The sequence below is a fragment of the Labrus bergylta genome, chromosome 1 (assembly GCF_963930695.1).
Source record: "Labrus bergylta chromosome 1, fLabBer1.1, whole genome shotgun sequence".
NCBI classification, from domain to species: domain Eukaryota; kingdom Metazoa; phylum Chordata; class Actinopteri; order Labriformes; family Labridae; genus Labrus; species Labrus bergylta.
This window is the reverse complement of record NC_089195.1, coordinates 6,909,329-6,928,178: the sequence shown is the minus strand read 5'-3', so window position 1 is coordinate 6,928,178 and position 18,850 is coordinate 6,909,329. Positions and strand designations below refer to the sequence as shown.

General features: G+C 40.0%; 1 protein-coding gene across 3 annotated transcripts; it reads right to left on the bottom strand.

The window, feature by feature from the left end:
• Window positions 1-877: 877 nt before the first annotated feature.
• zbtb45 (zinc finger and BTB domain containing 45) lies at window positions 878-16,787 on the bottom strand. Of its 3 annotated transcripts, none has more exons than XM_020639583.3 (6): window positions 15,397-16,787; window positions 13,035-14,358; window positions 12,550-12,684; window positions 7,769-7,909; window positions 4,980-5,253; window positions 878-2,644 (listed from the first exon to the last, which is right to left on the bottom strand). In XM_020639583.3, exons 2-6 carry the CDS (start codon window positions 14,076-14,078, stop codon window positions 2,232-2,234), a joined length of 2,007 nt encoding a protein of 668 aa, XP_020495239.1. In that variant the 5' UTR covers window positions 14,079-14,358; window positions 15,397-16,787; the 3' UTR covers window positions 878-2,231. The 3 variants fall into 3 exon arrangements, with proteins under 3 accessions (XP_020495239.1, XP_020495241.1, XP_020495240.1); XM_020639585.3 differs by lacking the exon at window positions 15,397-16,787 and adding an exon at window positions 15,149-15,347; XM_020639584.3 differs by lacking the exon at window positions 15,397-16,787 and adding an exon at window positions 14,991-15,110.
• Window positions 16,788-18,850: the final 2,063 nt, after the last annotated feature.

Sequence of the window (18,850 nt, the reverse complement as noted above, 5' to 3'; positions counted from 1 at the left end):
GTAATGCGTTGATATAACCCTATGTATGAAAACTGTGTCTTTTCTCCTCTCACTCTTACCACGTCTGTTATTATCATGCAGATATCCGCAGGTGGTTGTAAGCGAGAACCATCAGTAGATCGTTTATTGCATTACTGTGTTCTGTGAAAATAATCTGTGATCTGGTCTACACCGTGAGATTTGTCATCCATCTCAGCAGTATTGCAAATGTCAGATAGTTTAGTATTTTCTCAATGAAGGCACCTTACAACTCAGTACACTTGCTTATTGATAAGTCTCGATTCAAAAACTGCTCAGGCTGGCACTATTTTGGGGAGTTTTCACTCACTTGCATTGTATTTGCTGCACAAAATACAATTCCATCGCCTCTTTACAGGCTTGACACTAACCAGGTTTCCTGCTGAATTTTTGCATCTTCTGCAACATGACACATCATGATGGCGTGAATTTTGGAATGGAAATAAGTGTGCTTAGCAGCTCGTAATGTATACCAGCCTCCTCTGTTGCAGAGTTATTGTTTTCTTGGCACAACCTGTCTCTTATTTTCATAGTTAATTTTCATAGAGAAATCATTTGGATTTGACATGATTTTAGAAAGCTGAGGTTTAAGGATAAACACATTCCTCCAACAGAGCGCAAACAATAGGTGATTAGGTTGTAAACAAAACATGTTTCCGTTTGCCTTATGTTACACCTGATGCTAAAGATAGCAGGTAGGAATCTTACATTTTTTATTTGAATTAAATGAATCGAGGGTGAATGAAACCCTGCAACCCCCAAAACCCTTCATTGCCCATTTTCCAACTTGAATCTCCTCATTGATTCAATCCACACCCCACCCCCCCCCACCCAATCCCACCCTTACCTCCACCTTGATACTCTATGACTCCCCCTCCCCCTCTCCCACTCCCAAACCTTTTAAGATGTCCTAACCTCTTTGGTGACTCCCTGGTGTCTTAAAAACAGGGTTCCTACACATTGTGATTTCAAATAAAGTACCCACCCCCCTAAAAAATGTCTGGCTATTTAAAGGCTTGTCAATGATGTTGCTCTGTAGTAGGGCTGCACGATTTTGGCCAAAATGATCTGAGATGATTATTTGGATAAATAATGAGATCAAGATTATTTATTTATTTTCCTCCTTTTTTATTTTAAAAACATATCCTGCTACTCACCTATTGCCAGGGCTGAAGTGAGGTAAAAACTATATTATGGAATTTTTGGCCCACGCTGACAACTTACAATAGGTCAAACATGACCCAGCAGTGGCGTTCAGTGTAAATCCTCCTCATTTAATTGAACTAAATATTTTAGTTTAATATGAAAGCTTTTGTAAGTAAGGTGGGCATTTAAGAGATTTTAACAGTGAACTGTTCTTTGCTGTGCTTTTTTTTGTCTTGTGTTCTGTTTTATGCTTAGTGTATTTTATTCCCTATTTGGAATAACAATTATTTTATTTTGGAAAAAAAAGAAAGAATGAACTTCCGGTTGATCAAAAAATATGAGAGTAATTTAACTACCTCAAAAGAAGCAAAGTGCAAGATAAGTGCAAGGATTGATGTCACACTGATCCGCTGTTGTCAATGGAATCAAAATGGAATCGTAAATGAAACACAAAATGTATTATTTGGATGACTTGATAAAATGTACATCTGATCAACAGTGCAGACACAAACAAGTTAAGACAAAAAAGGAGGTGGGGCAGGAGAAGCCACTGTGTGGGGCACAGGCTAAGTGTGTGCGCGTGCCTTTAAAAAGGGTAATTATTATGATAATAATTATCATAGTTTCTATGGGCGAAGCATGCATTTTAACGTCATAATTAACGGCCAAAATTGTGATCATGATTGAAATTTCATTCATTTTGCAGCCCTACTCTGTAGCTTAAGATCTGTTGTCCAAAAAACAACACAGGAAGTGACAGTAGGACTACAACTTAACATGGCTTTTTTTTCTGAAAGGTGGAAATAGAATTAAAAAAAATGTCCAGTTCTTTGTGCAATTAGAAACATGATTCAATTTGACATTTTTATACTCAAAAGCCTTTGCAGACCTGTGTAGGAACCCTGATTGAAGGTGACGTTAAGCTAAAAAGAAGGGAAACCCATAAATGTTGTTCCAAGCAGAACAAAAGATCAACAAGGCCGTTAGGACCAAATAAGTGTTGGTTCAAGGAATGGGCTTACTAACATCCCCCTGTCTCCCCCATATCTCCCCTTTTCTTTCTCTGGCTAGGTGGAGGAAGCTCCGTGGTTGGGCATGTTGGCCATGCTGCCGACCATGCCAGCCGCGCCAGCCATACCTGAGGGTCCTCCAAGAGCCGGAGGACTGTGCTTGGTAGGTGAGGTCATGTCGGGCCCACGCCCCTGGGCCTGAGCCTGGGGGACATGGTGGGCGTGCTGCAGGGCGTGGCGCTCCAGCAAGGTGCGGTGGGTAAAGGCCCTGTGGCACACGTTGCACTGGAAGGTGCGCTCGGCACGGTGGGTGCGCATGTGCACGTTGAGCGAGCTCTTCTGGGTGAAGCGCTTGCCGCACATGGAGCACTGGAAGGCCCTGACTCCAGTGTGCACCACCATGTGTTTGAGGAGGTAGTCGCGCAGGGAGAAGGAGCGCCAGCAGATGGAGCACTGATGAGGTTTTTGACCTGGTGAAACAACAAGTACAAACATGTTCATGTAGAAAAGTGACAGTTTGTTGTCCTACGCACCTACTTCATGAGATGGTTGGATGTGTGAACACCCCCCTTAAAAACATATTGAACCTTTTAAACTCATGAAAACTGTGACATCATTTCTTTGAGTGTTTACAAATGGTTCAACTTTTCAAGAGTCTCTAAAACCAAAGATTAAAGGTTTGGTCATGCAACAGTCCACATTTGTACAGAAAATATATGGATCCAAAACATTCCTGAATGTAAAACTTGAACACAACTTTCGATTACAGCATTAGTTTATTTAACTTTTTTCAGGTGCTTCACTTTTGTCAACAACTTGACTCCAATTTTGTCTGTCTTCTTTTTTGTGCTGCACAGGAATTTTGCTGTGGTTTGTGAGATTTTCTTGGAGGAAAACAAAAGAAACAAGGTTTCATAAGAAAGACTTGGATGCAAATCATCAAGTTTTATGCATTAAAACCTAAACTTTGACATTAAAGAGACAAAGCCACTAAGTCTGTGATGAACCTTTGAAGGGTAAAGTTTCAGGTTGATTCATTACAAATATTATCAGAAAGTTTATGCCCCAAACAGCAACAAGCTAGTTTCAAGCCTCAACAAGTTGAAAAAATGTCAATTTCAGCTGGTTTAATATGAAAACAGAGGAAGATCAACCACACACTAATATTTCCTCACTCACTTATTCACCATTTGTCGTAGTGTGTGTAAAGTTATGTGAGGATTCTTACTTTAAAGGCTTTATATGATTTTTCACACTTAAATGTAATAGAAATCAAGTATATCCTCTGAAAATAACTCTGTGAGTCATGACTGTCTACAATGGGTGTAACACCCGAGTCCCACTGTCTGTGATGCTTTCAGAGTTTTCAGAGTCCTATCTTCACTTTGTTTACATCGCCAGGACAGCCGGCTGATTCCTCCCCTCGTGTATAAAAGTTGTTTAATTGAGGGACTAGAGAAAAGAAGAATAACATACTGTACTCACTGCTTAACTGTGTTTCTAGATCACGCTCATTTCAGGTAAATTTACATGCAGTGTGAAGATACGAGCATAATAAAGATTGCTAGCATTAGCATGCTAACACAGCAATGCACCGCAAGTTGTTTTGGTTTCATACTGGTGCTCAAGGGCGACATCTGCTGGATCAAGAAATCGCATATAAAGACTTTAACTCCTGCCCACGTCTAATATATAAAAAATTTTTAAATTATTGACAGCCAAAATTAAACGCTCCTTCAGTAGCATTAAACCCAACACAAACCTTATTATTTCTAAACAAGGTAAATCAAATCTCATCCTCAAATAAATCGAATAAATTGAACAATACTGGTTTGCATGAATACATAACTACATAAACAGCATTCCACCACAAACATTAACCTTGAATCAAAATGAATAAGTGCTTCTCATACCAGTATTTATTCAGTGAAGTTTTGAGGTTTTCTTCCTTCTATGTCTGTGTGTTTGCTGAGATGCAGAGAGTCTGAGCAGGGGGTGTGAGTTTGCGAATTAGATGCTGTTACACTGAGAGCTCCTCTGTGGCTCGTCAATTTCAGTGGCACCACAGCCCTCTGAATCGCTGCTGCCCCTGCTGGGTAGGGGTTGCAAAGTTCCAGCCTCTCCTTTCTCCTTAATGTTAGTTTCCCCCCAGAATAATTTGTTTTTTCTTAGAATTGACAGTCAAAGTGTGTATGTTGTTTAGCCAAATAAGTCTCCAGTCAGTTTCATCAGGATTGATCAAAGGCAACTTGAGATATGAGCAAATATGTGATAGGCCACGCCCACTTTCATTAATCAGTGTAACACTTAAGATTTTGATCAATACTCACCACCAAAGCATCTGAAAATCTGGACCAGAATGTACAATGATTGGATGAGTGGTTAATGAATTTTGCCATTTCTCTGAAAAGCTCTGCCGTCAAATTGTATTACTGATCACGAAAACTAAATAAGCTATCAACAACCGTTGTAAATTATTTAATAAACCTGGTCCAATGAGCATCCACAGAAAATATGGTACCAACTATGTGAAAATGTTATTTTCCTAAAATTAAAAATGGCTGAAGATCCATCATGGTGGACTTTGATGGTTTTTAGAGCTCAAACTTCAAGTCGATCCAACTTACGCTATGGGGGGCATGGCCTGTCAAAAATCGTGTTTTGTTTCAAGTTATTGTGCAAAGTTTCCTGTTTCTATGTCTTTCCATCTCACAGGATTTTGAGCCGCGGCATAAGACTAAAAATAATTACAACCATAAACTCTCAAATAAATAAAAAGGTTGAGGAGAAGTTGGCGTGTCTTACCCGAGTGGATGAACATGTGCTTGCTGTAGTTCTTCCTGGAACGTAAAGATTTGCCACAGTGCGTGCAGTCGAACGAGGTCTCAGATCCCTGGGAAGAAGGGGAGGGGCCCGCAGAGCAGGAGGAGGTGGAGGGAGGCGGAGCCGGGGTCATGGACGCCGGTGGCGGAACTTGTTGACTGGGCTCAGTCGCTGCCATGCTGTCAATCCCTCCCATGGGCCCGCCCACATAGTAGGGAGCGGGCTGTGATTGGCTCACTGGGTACTGGAAAAGAAGCTAAAGAGGGAAAAACAACATCCTCTTTTAGCACGGGGTCATATATATTTATATTTACTTCATATAAATCAAATTAAAATGTGTTTAGCTTTTTCCCATCATTGATTAAATTTTTTTCTATATATGTAGAGGGCTGATCATTGTTGGGATTTTTTCTGATTTTATGGTTTGCTTTTTTTTAATATCACTGTTTCTTTGGGAAAAACAAACAAAAAAAGTTACATTGTTATGATATTTTTTACTCTCTCATACACCATCTTCAAACATTGCTTATATAAGCCTGTTCATTTCAATTATATTGACATAACTTTAGTTTTCCATTATTCTCTTTTCAAATCTTCAAAATCAGAGAGACTGCACAGATTCATATATAATACAGTAGTCCTCAAAAGTTTTCTGTCATGCCTACTCATGGAGGAGGAACATTTTTTTACCTCCCCAACCGGACAAATGGTGACTCAAAGGGTTAACTTAATGCTATTAAGAAGTAAATTAGGGACTATTGGCTGTTTAAAGCATGTCAAGTATGTAAATTCCCAATCAAAACAATAACAAAAGATGACGTTGAGGCTGGCGGGGAATCATGGGAGTTCTCTCTCCATCCCCAGTATTTTGTTTTTGTATGCACCAGGTAGAATAGCAAACAATATGTAAATTTTAACATAATCCAGATTTCTTTGGTCTGGACAGACCGCTCAGTTTTGTAAATGATAAGCACTGATTTCCAAAGCCAATCCGTGTGCACAGTCTTATAAACTGTTGGTATGGATTTGCAAACAGCTTTCAAACTCTTAACTAAGCCTTTGGGGGCTTCGTGCAACACAACTGGTGACCTTCGTGTGGGGAGGCTTGGTACTAAGACGCAGCAAAACCAAGAAAGCGGAATCACATTGGCAGCAAGCAGCTAACATCAATCAATCTATATTTGTATCTATATTTTGCATTCAAAGAGACCCTAAGAGTGGACATTGCTGCATGTGCATTCTGTACAATGTTTTTATAACATAATATAATTCGGGCAGTCAGCGTTATCACACTCATCATGATGCGATTAAGGCTTGAAATCACATTAATCACGTGCTACTTTGTCCCTTTAGGGACACCTTGGGTAAGACATGGCAGCATCTCCCTGTAACCACAGTGAAGGAAGACCTTGCAGCGCCATTGAATGGCTCATTTCACTTTAAAAAACTCCCTTCCAGCTCAGTGGGCCAGTCAAAATTATTATCCTTCTTGTGACATCGAACACTTCACTAATTTACCATTCCCTTTATTTGTTTTAATTTACTTTCCAATCTGCAACAAGTTCCTTTTTTCCATAGTTAGGTTAATGCCCTATAATTCAAAAATGTTTTGTTGGTAGTTTATTACTCTTAACACATTTCAATCCTCTGAATATAAGTTGATTTGGCTTACATAAGTTTTTTTAAGACCGGTTTTGTTGTTAAAGGAAGAATGCATGACTTTTTGTTCCAGTAGATGTCGCGCTTGAGCACTAGCATGAAACCTAAACAAGCGCTATTTAGAATCCTTCGCTCTCCTACAACGACACACCTCCAACTCCTCTCCCCTCGCGTTTGCTCGAAGGAGTTAGCAAATTGGAACGCAGCATAATTAAGCACTAAGTGCTAAGTGCACGCAGCGGACAAAATTGTGCTTGTTGCTGCATTGTCGTGTTAGCAGGCTAATGATAGCATGAATATTATATATATAATTGGACTTTCACAACTGGCTGAAAGCTTCTGAGAAACTCCTGATATTTGCAGAAGGAGCTGTATGTGTGAAAGCAAACAGCCACATGTCTAGCTCTGACTTCACACAGAGTTTCTTCTGCCAGACTCCTCGTATTTTTTCCACAGCAAGTCCAAGTTAGCTAATTTGTGAAGTTAGCAGGATATTATCCGGAGAATTCAACTCAAGCCAATGGGAGGGGGAGTAACGTTTACATACTGTGACTGCTGCACAATGCATAGAGTGTATGCATGCGACTGCTGTGATCTCCATGCACATAGACTATAACTACACATGACATAGATTTCCTCCATTTTTGGGCTTTTTGGGCCTTTATTGTAGAGATAGGACCGTGGACAGAGTCAGAAAGAGGAAAGAGGGAAGTGGGGAACGATTCGGAGGATTACAGCCTCCGTAAATGGGGCGCGAACACCAACCACTATGCTACTGGCTCCCCATGGATTTTCTTCTTTAACGCCCATGTTGGCTTATGCACACACAAAAAAAAGACAGAAAAAATAAAATATTTAGTGTTTGGATAATCTAGTGTGGGGAAAGGCATGAATTATTTACAATAGTCTGCAGTGAGGGTTAAGCCAAGCAGCATCCAGGCTGAACAAAGAGTTGAGATGTGTGTTAAAGTCAAGTGTGTTCGTTTTCCAACTGTAACTCAATCTGCCATTGTAACTCTGCCTTCATTTAACTCTATACCAAGTTTGTAAGAACATTCAGGACAGATTTAACATCATTACAGTGGATAGTATAAGACAGTGAGCACGCTGACCTGGTTGTTGATGGACTGTGTGGTTGGAGGTGGAGTCAGAGGCTTGTTGACCCTTCCTCTGGGGTTGAAAGCCATTGCCTGAGGAGGCTCACTCTGGGGCCAGAAACTCTCTGAAAACACCCCCTGCTCATCATAGAAGTCCTGAAAGACACACAATCACATATGGACTTTATTCAAGATCGAACACACACATCTCCAAACCAAAAAAATGACACCAGTTTTAATAGTTTCATGATTTGGCTACAGCTCAAGGACGGTTGAAAAAAAGATAAAACCCTCTTTCATAAAGCACCTTCTTTTTCAGGTCACAGGTTCTCTTATAATGACATTCCTTATGCATAACACCTTCCTGAGCTGTCTTTGAGAAGGACTCTTACCAGCTCCATGCATGTAGAGCCTGCAAGTCTCCAAGCTTCACCTCAACAAACGAGGCCATGTGTAAAAAATCAAGTCCTCTTTTGTTTACATATATAAAGACCTCATCATTTATTATTTGCATTACTCGGGCTTGACAGTTATATCTGTCAGCTGACAGGCATGTTTTTATCTTAAGGGTGTGGATACTTTTTTGACAGAAGATGTAATGAGAAAACAACGCTGGGGCTGATTTAGAAATGGTTATCATTTAGTTGGTTCATTAGGGACAGTTTACCCATTTTGTTTGACTAAGTGCAACGTAAAAAAAAAAAAAAAAGCTGACTAAGTAACTTAACATTGCGATACATTTTTATGAAATCAGTTCACAATCCAAACAGAAAAGATTTGTACATTCCAGTTAATAAATGCTCCACAATGTCCAACATATCTTTACTTATGACTTCCTTTATCGCTCTTACGGCTTCGGTTTAATGCATCCATGTATTTTATCACTGGCATGTTTTTCTGCATATCTATATATTTAAAAAAAATCTTTTCATAAAGTTTTTATTGAAATATTTTGCTTTTACTTCCATCTATTTTTTTATTGCCGCTGTTTCATTTTCATGTTTCTATTTATTTCAGTTGGTTATGTCGTCTTACATCTTCGGTCCTCCTGGTCTCGAATCATTTGTTGGGTTTATAAATTGTACTTTTTAAAAATGTTTTACTGTACGAGTTCCATTGCTGTCAGGTCATTATGTTGTTTGGGTTCTCTTGTGTTTGGGATCTTATGCTTTGTTCTTTCGCCTTGTTTAAATGAAATTCTCGTCTATGTATGACACAATAATAAAAGGAAAAACTAAAACTCTCTTAATGGAACTGCATCCTGATAACTGTTTGTAGTCAGATTTAGTCTACATGGATGAACAATAAATGTAAAAAGGTCTATTGGTGTTATCAGTTATATTTTTTGTTATCCGTGAATCATTTCACTACTATAATCGGTATTGGTTCCCAAAGTCCGATGTGTTTTGGACTCTAGTATTTAAAACCTGTCTTTAATCCCTTAAAATGCCTTTTATTGTTGCCAAAGTGCAGGGATGAGAAAGACTCACTCCTGCATTGCACTTACAGCAATCAAAGCATTTACGCAAAGAATCACAGAGGAGCATTAAGTTGTCAGCACAGGAACTGGTTAATAACGGGAAAAAAACAAAGGTAAATTATTTTTTAAGCAGAGGCCTGAGTACTAGAGATGAGCCAGAATCCAGTGTTGAAAGGCACTGACAATAAGATGGATGTGGATATTTTTCATATAAAAAAAATATGCTCGTTATAATCCGGAATTTAAAAAAAAGTCAAGTTTTATGTTACGTGCTTCATTGACGCAGCACGAGCCGCCTGAGTCTCTGCAGCTCCAGTCATATTCCTCTGCCCCTCCCTTTTGATTCATTCCCTGAGACCGTGGCTTCATTTCAGTTAGGCCTCCACAACGTACATCAAAATGAAGCTAAGAAAGTGTCCTTTTAACAGGAGGTGTTAACATCCTGTCTTTAAAATTGCTGAAGTCAAAGATCATTTAATTTAGTCCTCCACATTACGGAAGGTTATACACAAGCTCTTCTCAGGCAGTGGGCTGCACACCAGCGGTGTTCTTATTGTTCTTATCTTATACCTAAAGAATGTAAACAATAATACATGTTAAATACAGCCTATGGTTACATGTTGTATCTCAGTCAATTTACACCCATTTAAAAAGTAAAGCCATCATATGTTTCATTGTATTTTGACTTAGTGTTCAGATAGTTCATAAAACTTTAGTTAAAAGAAAGAGAAATAGAAACAGATTCAACTGCAGTGTGATATTATATATATGTTATATGCCAAAAGTAAATCCATTTTAATGCTTTGAAGGCCCAACTGCATTGCCAGAATTAACATGATGTGAAAACCCAATGTTCATTTGTAATTTGATTAAGATTTAATCAAATTACAAATAAAGATAAGTGTTGCAAGAAAACTGAACAAAAAAACCCACCACGCCCACTTCCGGTTTACATCCGAATACAGATATAGATCATTCTTTGGTTGAACAGATACAGATAGTGGTGTCTCTTCACACCCCTACTGTGTGCCTTTTGAAGAGCCACATAGGGAAGATCTATCTATTTAGATTCTAGCTGAAAAATTCACAATAAGAGAAGTCAATTATATTGCCCTCAGAAAGCTCACCTCAGTCGAGCTCTGGCATTTATAACCTATTTTTATCCCTCAACCCCAATATTGCCTATAGATGCAAGAGTACTTGAGTTGAAATGAGATCATCCTGCACAGTGCGGTCCGACCAGTCGATCTACAGTACTGTAAAAACAGAGGCAAGTTGTTTTTGGATGTATGGCTAGGCAGAAAACCTGATGAGTAATACTGGAGTTTAAACCATACATACAATGAAGGGTAGTATGGATTAAAACCTCATAAAGGAATAAAAGACCAAAAAAACAACTAATCATACACTGTATATTAAAACAAGTAACATGTACACAAAATAAATACATTTATTATAATACAATTAATACTAATAATAGGCCAATACAAGCAGTTACAAAAAACCGCCTCTTTATTTTGAAAGTTCTTTTAAAAAGTACAACTGACTGGAATATGAAAAGCTGCAACATTTCAAAAACAGTTTTTGTTACCAAACCAAAAGCAAAGTCTGTTAGAGGGTTACATCCAGTTATCCAACACAGCGCTCTGTAACGTAGTTTGTTTGTATAACTTTGAAGCTACAGACTACAGCAGGCTGTTTCTTTATCGACCACGCAGTTCTGATTGTTGCCCCCACCCCTCAACCACCAGCTGATGCCCCGATGCAGCCTGAACTCTGGGGGTCTTATCCGACGGGAGCATCCAACAGTATCTATCACGGACACATGAGGATCTCAGAGACGCAAGAGGATTTTAATCAATTTGTTTTCTTTCTGTACAACAGTAGTTAAGGCAGAGGGCATGTGTTGTTAATGTGGCTGCCTTAGCTATCAAGCGCAGCGAGAAACACTGAAAATCGAGAAATGGATCTAAATACTGCTCGTTTTGTGGAGTGCTTACATGACAATTTACATAAAAACAACCAGCTGGAATTCCTGAAAAAACAATGCATGTGAACACCGTGATATCATGCATTTTATCCACTGTTATAATTCATGGTTTCTGTATGTTACAATCTACACACTGTAGTAACATATGAGCTGGATAGATTTCTGATTACTGACCATTGCATAAAGAACTGGTAATAAACATTTTGAGAATTCTGACTTTTCCTATCAGGAGGCTATTTTACCTCATACGCAACAGCCTCAGCCTTGCTAATATTAACTGCTGCTAACATAACGTATGCTGAATGAATGTTATCATAACACATGTAGAAACTTGCTTGGAATACTTTAAGCCCTCGTTTGGCACATTGTAGAGTTACATTTAACACCTGATTAACTGATTCTTCTACAGGGGGACCGACTGACAGCTTGAAGAGAAGAAGAGGTAAAGTCTTATATATAAATATTATTATTATTTATATTTATTATATATAAAATAAATATTTTTCATAAAAATTGTCAAATTGGACAGATGTCATTTTCACCTGGCTGGGATCAATTACAGCAAGAGCCAAACAACATCTGTATAAAAGCCTAAATGAACTTTAGAATTAAACTATTTCCATACAAATGCATAATGGGGTTTAAGATAAATTCTGCTATAGCGCTTTTAATTTTTATGTTACAAGTTAATTAGTATACAGACAGAAGATATTGTTTATTAAAAGTACTGTGATATGCAAGTTTGCTTGACAACATGTCATGTGAACTGAAGAGTATCTTCTTAAAAACAGAAGATGTTATTATTATTATTATGAGTAGAGCTGGCCAAATTGGTGATCAAATGCTCTGCTGCTCTTAAAGAAAAACAAGACCCCTTAGTCTTGTCAACAGAGCAGATTTATCCATTTCTAAACTGACTTTCTCTGCAACAATTTTCAGAAAAAATACTGACAGGCAGAGCGGAATCCTTTTGACTCTGTGGCAGATGTTTCTTGTGTAGTCTGCAGGGTACAGCAGGCTGCGGCAGAAATCCGCTCCACAATTTTCTTCCCTCTTACTTCAAGATTTGTGACAGAAATGCTAAGAATACATTTAAAATACAAGCATCATTTTCTAAGTTTCCCTCTTAAACAATTTGCAACGGAGATATTTATTCCGTAAGATGCTCTGGATCTTCCTTCTGCAAGTAAGGCCTGATAAATTATTTAAATGTCCAGTGAAAATTAGCATTACATCTCTTATAACATTTAAAATATGACCAACTTGGTCTTTATCAGTAGGTCTTCTTCATTGGCCTCCAAAGCTGCAGCTCTGAGTAAAACCCACCTGTCCAAAGCCTGCCATAGATTCCTGGGAGCCATCCTGCTCTCCGCCTCTTCTACCGTCCTCCAAAGCATAGACAGTCCCATCTGGGTCCTGAACCCCCTCATCTTTCACCACCACTCCTTCTCCTCCCAGCACCTACAGAGAAAAAAGGTCCAATTCAGTCTTTTATACAGCATAAGGTCTACAACAGTGGCAGGAGCTAAAAAGCAGAAGATGGTCAGCACAGTGACCCTTCAGGCAGGTACTAGTAAGTTTAATGACCTACAGTAAACATGCAGAAGTCCATAGAACATCAACAAGGCAGTTACTGCTGAAGTTAACACGAGAGCTTCTCCTCAGTTGTGCAAAGTGCAGAAACATCTCAGCGATATACGCCAATGCAGTGCGAGAAGAGGGAAAAGCAGAAAAGGAAAGAAAAGAAAACCGTTGCAGCTCTGCATGCCTGAAAGCTGTAACCATGGCAACCCTTCCCCTTATCCCTCTACCTGGAGTCTGAGCGGCTGCCTCTGCTTGCGGCTGTGGCTCGCCCCCCTGTCTCTGTCCCCGTCTCTTCCCCGCTCTCTCCCGTCCAGGTCCTCCTCCTCGCTGTAGCGGTCTATCCCCACCAGGTCATCAGAGAGGTCGGTCGTGTTGCCGCGGAGGCTGTCCCTGCCGATGCTGTCCACGCTGCCCACACCGGAGCTGCAGCCCGCTGAGAGGTTCCCTGTGCTACTAGTGCTGGCTCCGTTGGCCGTCTGCGCCAACAGGTCTCGCAGCTTGTATCTGACATCCTGAGTGCAGCTGGGGCTCTGTTTCATAAGGATTGTGCCGGCCCCAGGGCCCAGTCCGTCGCCTCCACACATGGATCCTGGACCCATGTTGCCCAGCTCCATCAGACTCACGGTGTTAGCCTGATCCATCGGGCCTGGGCCTCCCTCACTGACGCTCGCACCCCCCATCCCCCCGCCCATGTTGCTCGCCCCACATTCAGCCATGAAGTTAGAGAAGTTTGCATATCCTCCACCTGCGGCACTAACAGAACAGCTTCCACTACTCCCTCTCTCTGCTCCTTTCCCACCACCGCGCTCCTCTTGTTTAGGGAGAACTCCACCAAGCATCGCGCTTCCTGCCGCTGCTGCAGCAGCTGCAGCCGCCGCACCCGCCGCAGCCTTCCTCTGAGAGATAATCTGGGTGCACTCGTCGATGACCGTCTTGATCTGCAAGATGCTGGCAGCAGTGAGAATGCAGAGGGCCTGAGACTGCAACACAACCAAAGAGCCGCTGTACATGAAATCAACAAGCTGCTTTACGGTTTCAGCCGGGACCAACGGTGGCACGGAGATCTCAGAGTGACCCAGCAACAGCTTGTCCTGGAAGAAGGGGCTACCAGCTGCCAGGACACAGGCGTGGGCACGTAGTGAAGAATCATGTATCCGCACGGTCACATCGCAGAAGAGGCCCTCCCGCCGCTGCGTGCGCAGAGCCTCCAGCACCGACTGGCTGGAGTTGTGCAGGTGGATGTAGTGCACAGTCTCAGTGCCAGGCGGCATGGGAGGAGGAGGCGAGTCGCTGGGGATGGGGTGGGAGTGGGAGTGGGGATGGGGGAGGGGGGGTAGGTGTCTGGGGTTTTGCGTCAGCTTGAGGGATAAGGAGGACAGGGAGGGAAACGGGTACAGTGCATGGGCCACGGTGGGTCCGCGTCCCCTCAAACAGTCATTAGTCTGCTGGAAGCTTTCAAACTGCTGCGCCGCTGAGGTTCAAGTGTTTGAGGAGCTCCTTTGTTAGCCTGAGAGAGAAGGACATCCACCAGCCTCACTGTCTGCTGAAAACCTGTGAAGATGGAAATGAATAAGAATGATTAATCATGAGGCTAATGTAGAACAAAAACCACAAATATTGCTGGACATTTATTTCAGTAAACAGAAAACAATGGTGCCAAACATTTCATTACTCCAGCTTCTCAAATGTATAACTTTGCTCAGAAAAACTTCACATCTTTGGATTGCTAAATTTTGACTGTAACATGCTGCGAGATTTTTCGATGGGAATGCGTCACAACTTTTTCAACATTTTGTTTTCGTAGACAAATTAAATAATCAAAATAGCAGAAAAAACCCCAAACAAACGGTATCTCCTTTTGTTGCGGTCAGATTCAGGTTTTCTGCACAGATTTGTTACAATTTCGAGTCAAGTCGCAAAGCTGCGGCTGAAGGTGACACAGGTGAGAATTAAGGAGCTGCTAATGAATCATCAATTAAGCCGCGTGCATCATCTGGAGCACCTGTGCGCGAGTCCAGTAGCTCCTGGGGTCAGTGTCTGAGGCTATTCTGCACAGTGGGTGGCCGTAATGCAACACTTAAGACAATTAGTAGCTGTCCGAAGCTCAAGGTATTCCTATCTTTATAATAAACCCATATTGTAAGGTGTATACAGGTGACAGTTCAGGTAAACAGGTGACTGACCAGCCGAGGTTGGCGAGCAGGTTGACGGGGGCAAGCTAACGTTAGCTTAGCGTTAGCTGTTGACATTAGCCGCTCGACTGCCGCTCGGAAATATGCACGAAATGCTCACATTTACACATGCAAACGAAAGCATCAGCATCGAGTAATCCCAAACATACATTGTTCAATGTCGAATGGAAACTGACGAGTCTGACGTAACACAGCAGCAGCTTTGTTAGCATGCTCCCACGCCTCAGTGCGATGCTAACCTTGCTGGATTACTAGCTAGCTAGCGCAAATTCCCGGAGACACAACTAGTAAAGTTAGCATGTCAGCTAACGGGCTACCACCCTTTTTTTCTCTCTCTACAGGACGTACTAATCATGACACCCACGTCAGTGCATGTTGTTAAATCGTGACTACATACCTGCGATGTGCAGTGACAGTTCAGAGCTTTAGTTTTCAGGCAGATGGATGCAGCAGGAAGCCCCTCAGTAATATCGCACCCAACCCGGTGAGAGCTGGAAACAAACACACATTCAAACAAACACACACTCCCAGACCCACGTATACATACAGGGGACAGGCACAAGAAAAAGGGGATGTGGAGTTTCTCCGGCTTAACGCCACATAAACCATCAGCAACAGTGAGTGTACATGCAGTTCTTTTGCACAGGCTCCCACCCTGCAGAAAGTAGGGCAAATACCTGCACACAGGCTCACATAACACACACAGACAGCAACATGGAGGGATAGAAACGCGTGGAAATGCACACCTGTAAGCACACACTAAACGTGTCGTGATTTCCAGATAAGCACAGAACAATATTTAAAATGTAGCATGCACATTTAATGAGGAATACTTGAATTTCTAAACTTGAAAGTTATCATGTCATGCTTTGTAGGCTACTGGATTTGGTTTAAAACTGACACACATACAAGATAAAGATAAACTTTATTGATCGCCCATGGGGGAAATCTTTGCATTACAGGCAGCTCAAGACAACAGGAAAAAGGAATAAAGTTATTCAAAATAAAAATCAAACATATGTACATCAGTTAAATGTTACAAGAACAATCATTTAGATGTACACAGATGAATACATTATAAAAACACTCATTTACACCCATGTTAGTCAAGTTAAAAGCAAGACAAGAGGTAAAGGTAACATTTTTACTATACAAGAAGTTTTTCTGCTGACTTTTGAAAAATGTATAATTTTTATCTACATGGCACTTTTATTAACAAGGTTAAACAAATTATTCACAAAAACACCACAAGAAAAAAAAGAAAGCAAACAAATCAGATGAAAAGAGTAGTTGTGGATAGTTAAACATTAAGAGTAAAGCTATTAAGAGAGGATTTAAAAGAAGCTAATGATCCAGCATATCTGATAGTAATGAGCAGACAGACCTTTAGATAGATCCAGAACTCTTATTGCTGTCATGTGGTTGTGCGCTCTGCTGAGTTGTAGTTTTCCCCAGGAAAGCTGACTCCGTAAAGGGTTTAAAAAGGAGGAGATATGGTGGATTTGATTAACTTGTTAAAAGTTATGTATTAGAGGTGGGGCCATACAATTAAAAAATCTTGTATAAACAACACAATTTTGAGAATAATCAAAAATGTCCAAAGCACAGAAGATGATGTTTAAGTATACTTATGTGATGGTATATAATAGTTTTTTTTTTTCAAGAATTTCTAAGGTTTTTAACAAAGTCTTGTGCTTTTTATTAATTGTATGTTTCTCATGGAGGAGTTTGATATTAAATGCATTCTATGAATAGAATAACATTGTAATAAAGAAAATGTATTCATATTAAATCATAATGAAATCATCATTGACAGATGTATAAATTGGTGGGTGTTTAAATGTACAGTTTGCGCACAGGATACATATGAATGTGTGTTTAAGGGCTATTCTCTCTGTGCTGTAGCTTTGTTCCGGGTTAATAAAGGTCAGTGAGGATGGAGAGTTACATAAAGTCACAAAAGAGGATCCAGGATCGGACTGTGCTTCAAGAACAAACACCTGAAGTGAGTAAACTGTAGTACTCAACCGATAAGGCATGTTTTTACTTGATATAAATGGTTAAGTTAGGGAATTATTGCAAAGGAGAATTAGGCTTGTTGTCAAATATGGGTAGGCTGGTTAAACATTTTAGGTGGGTTGTAGGTAGCCCAGCAGTTCTACACCAGGCAGGGTTCAATTAAATAAAGTGAGGCACAGATAGGAGGGGGATGGGGAGGTTCTCCCAAAGGAAATTTTGAGCAACCCTTCAACCCTTCATTCATGCATGCTGGAGAATGTTTATGCAAAACTTTGTGTTCATGTTGCATGACTTAATCTGTTATTTTTCACATTTTAAAACGGAGTAGTTTGTAAACACAAAACTCATGAGCAAATTCTGTTTACTGCTTTAAGACTTGAAGTAAACAAAGACTCTCAAGACTTTAAAACTGAAGTCAAACCTTAGCAAAACAGAAATACATGAGTTTCAAAACATCAAGGAGATTCATTCAATGTTTATTTTGCTTAAAAAATTAATTTCAAATTATTTTAGTATGATACACTTGAAATAAATGTATTTTTAAATACACTCTCCAGATAGTTTAATATTAGAAACTCTGACTGTATAATACAGACTGTTACCTGCATTCATGCTCTCTCTCTGCCTCAGTGATGGTTTAGAGTCTCCGTGGTGACTACTCTGAGTGAGTTACTCTTTAACTATTAACATGTAAAGTCTATAATGTGCCCTGTTATGCCTCTTACTGATGTGTTGTCATTCTTACTTCACTAAAACCGAAACGTCAGGAGGCTGAATATTTAATTTAATACTAGATATCAGAATTCATTGCTCTTTTTTTGAGCAGTATACTATAAAAGATAGAAACTCAAAAAACAACAACAACCCTCAAACCCAGAAGACGACAGCATGTCCAGCCATCACAAGAAAAGTTGGACAGGCCTGTAGAGTTGTTCAGTTAAAAAGTTTAAAGATTCAATACTTCCTATAAAGTATCTTATAAAATACAAACTATATTTTGATCAGTAATTATAATGCTTTAGATATTTTTAAGCCATTGTTTTTTTTTTTTGAGTCAACTAAATGCATGGCTTAATATTCACGCAAAAATGAAAGGTGTGTTAAAATAGCAGTCTTAAATTCATTCATGCAGCCACTAAAAGCGAGCTGTGCAACGGCTTGTAAAAGTCAAAGTTGAGCCCTCGAAAGTGGAACTCTACATAAATACAATCCAAAGAATTGCATTATCAAAAATCCATAACATTTCTTTATTTTTTTTATCTCTACACATCTGCAGATTATCAGATAGTATAAAACCTGGGCTGGAAATTCTGCCTTTTAGAAGACAGTTGGTAAAAATGTTTGAAAACAACGCAGTAGATTTTTTTTGTTTGGTGATAAAGTTCCCATGAAACAGACAGCAGGGTATTATGTGGTTTCCTATTTGAACATATTTTATTATGTATGCTGGAAGCTAGAGAAATACTTGTTGATAAGTATTTATGAGAAAGAGGAAGAAGAAGAAAAACACAGTGTTGATTCTGTTAAACACCACGTAGGTCCTCTGCGTCATGAGGGAGGCACTCTGACATCTCTGCCATCTCTCCCAGAGGCTGCATCTTCACCAGGCATTAGCCTGTGGGTTCTAAGCTTAGGAAAATATCTCCCTCGTTTTGTAAGGGTCATCATCTCAACTTAAAGTGTCTGGCTGTCATTGAGTTTTAAGTATTAAAGGCACACATCTGCTGCTGCTCCAACATTTAAATAAAGAGACACCAGGATTTACTCCACAACAAAATATAATTTAATGAATTCACTTTTCACTGTGTTGATCACAAATCTATGTTGATGTA

Coding starts and splice junctions, on each gene's coding strand:
- zbtb45 (XM_020639583.3), bottom strand. CDS start 14,078: ATGCCGCCTGGCACTGAGACTGTGCACTACATCCACCTGCACAACTCC. Junction 12,685..13,034: donor GGCAGCCGCTCAGACTCCAG/GTAGAGGGATAA, acceptor TTTTCTCTGTAG/GTGCTGGGAGGAGAAGGAGT. Junction 5,254..7,768: donor CACAGTCCATCAACAACCAG/GTCAGCGTGCTC, acceptor TTCCCTCTTTAG/CTTCTTTTCCAGTACCCAGT.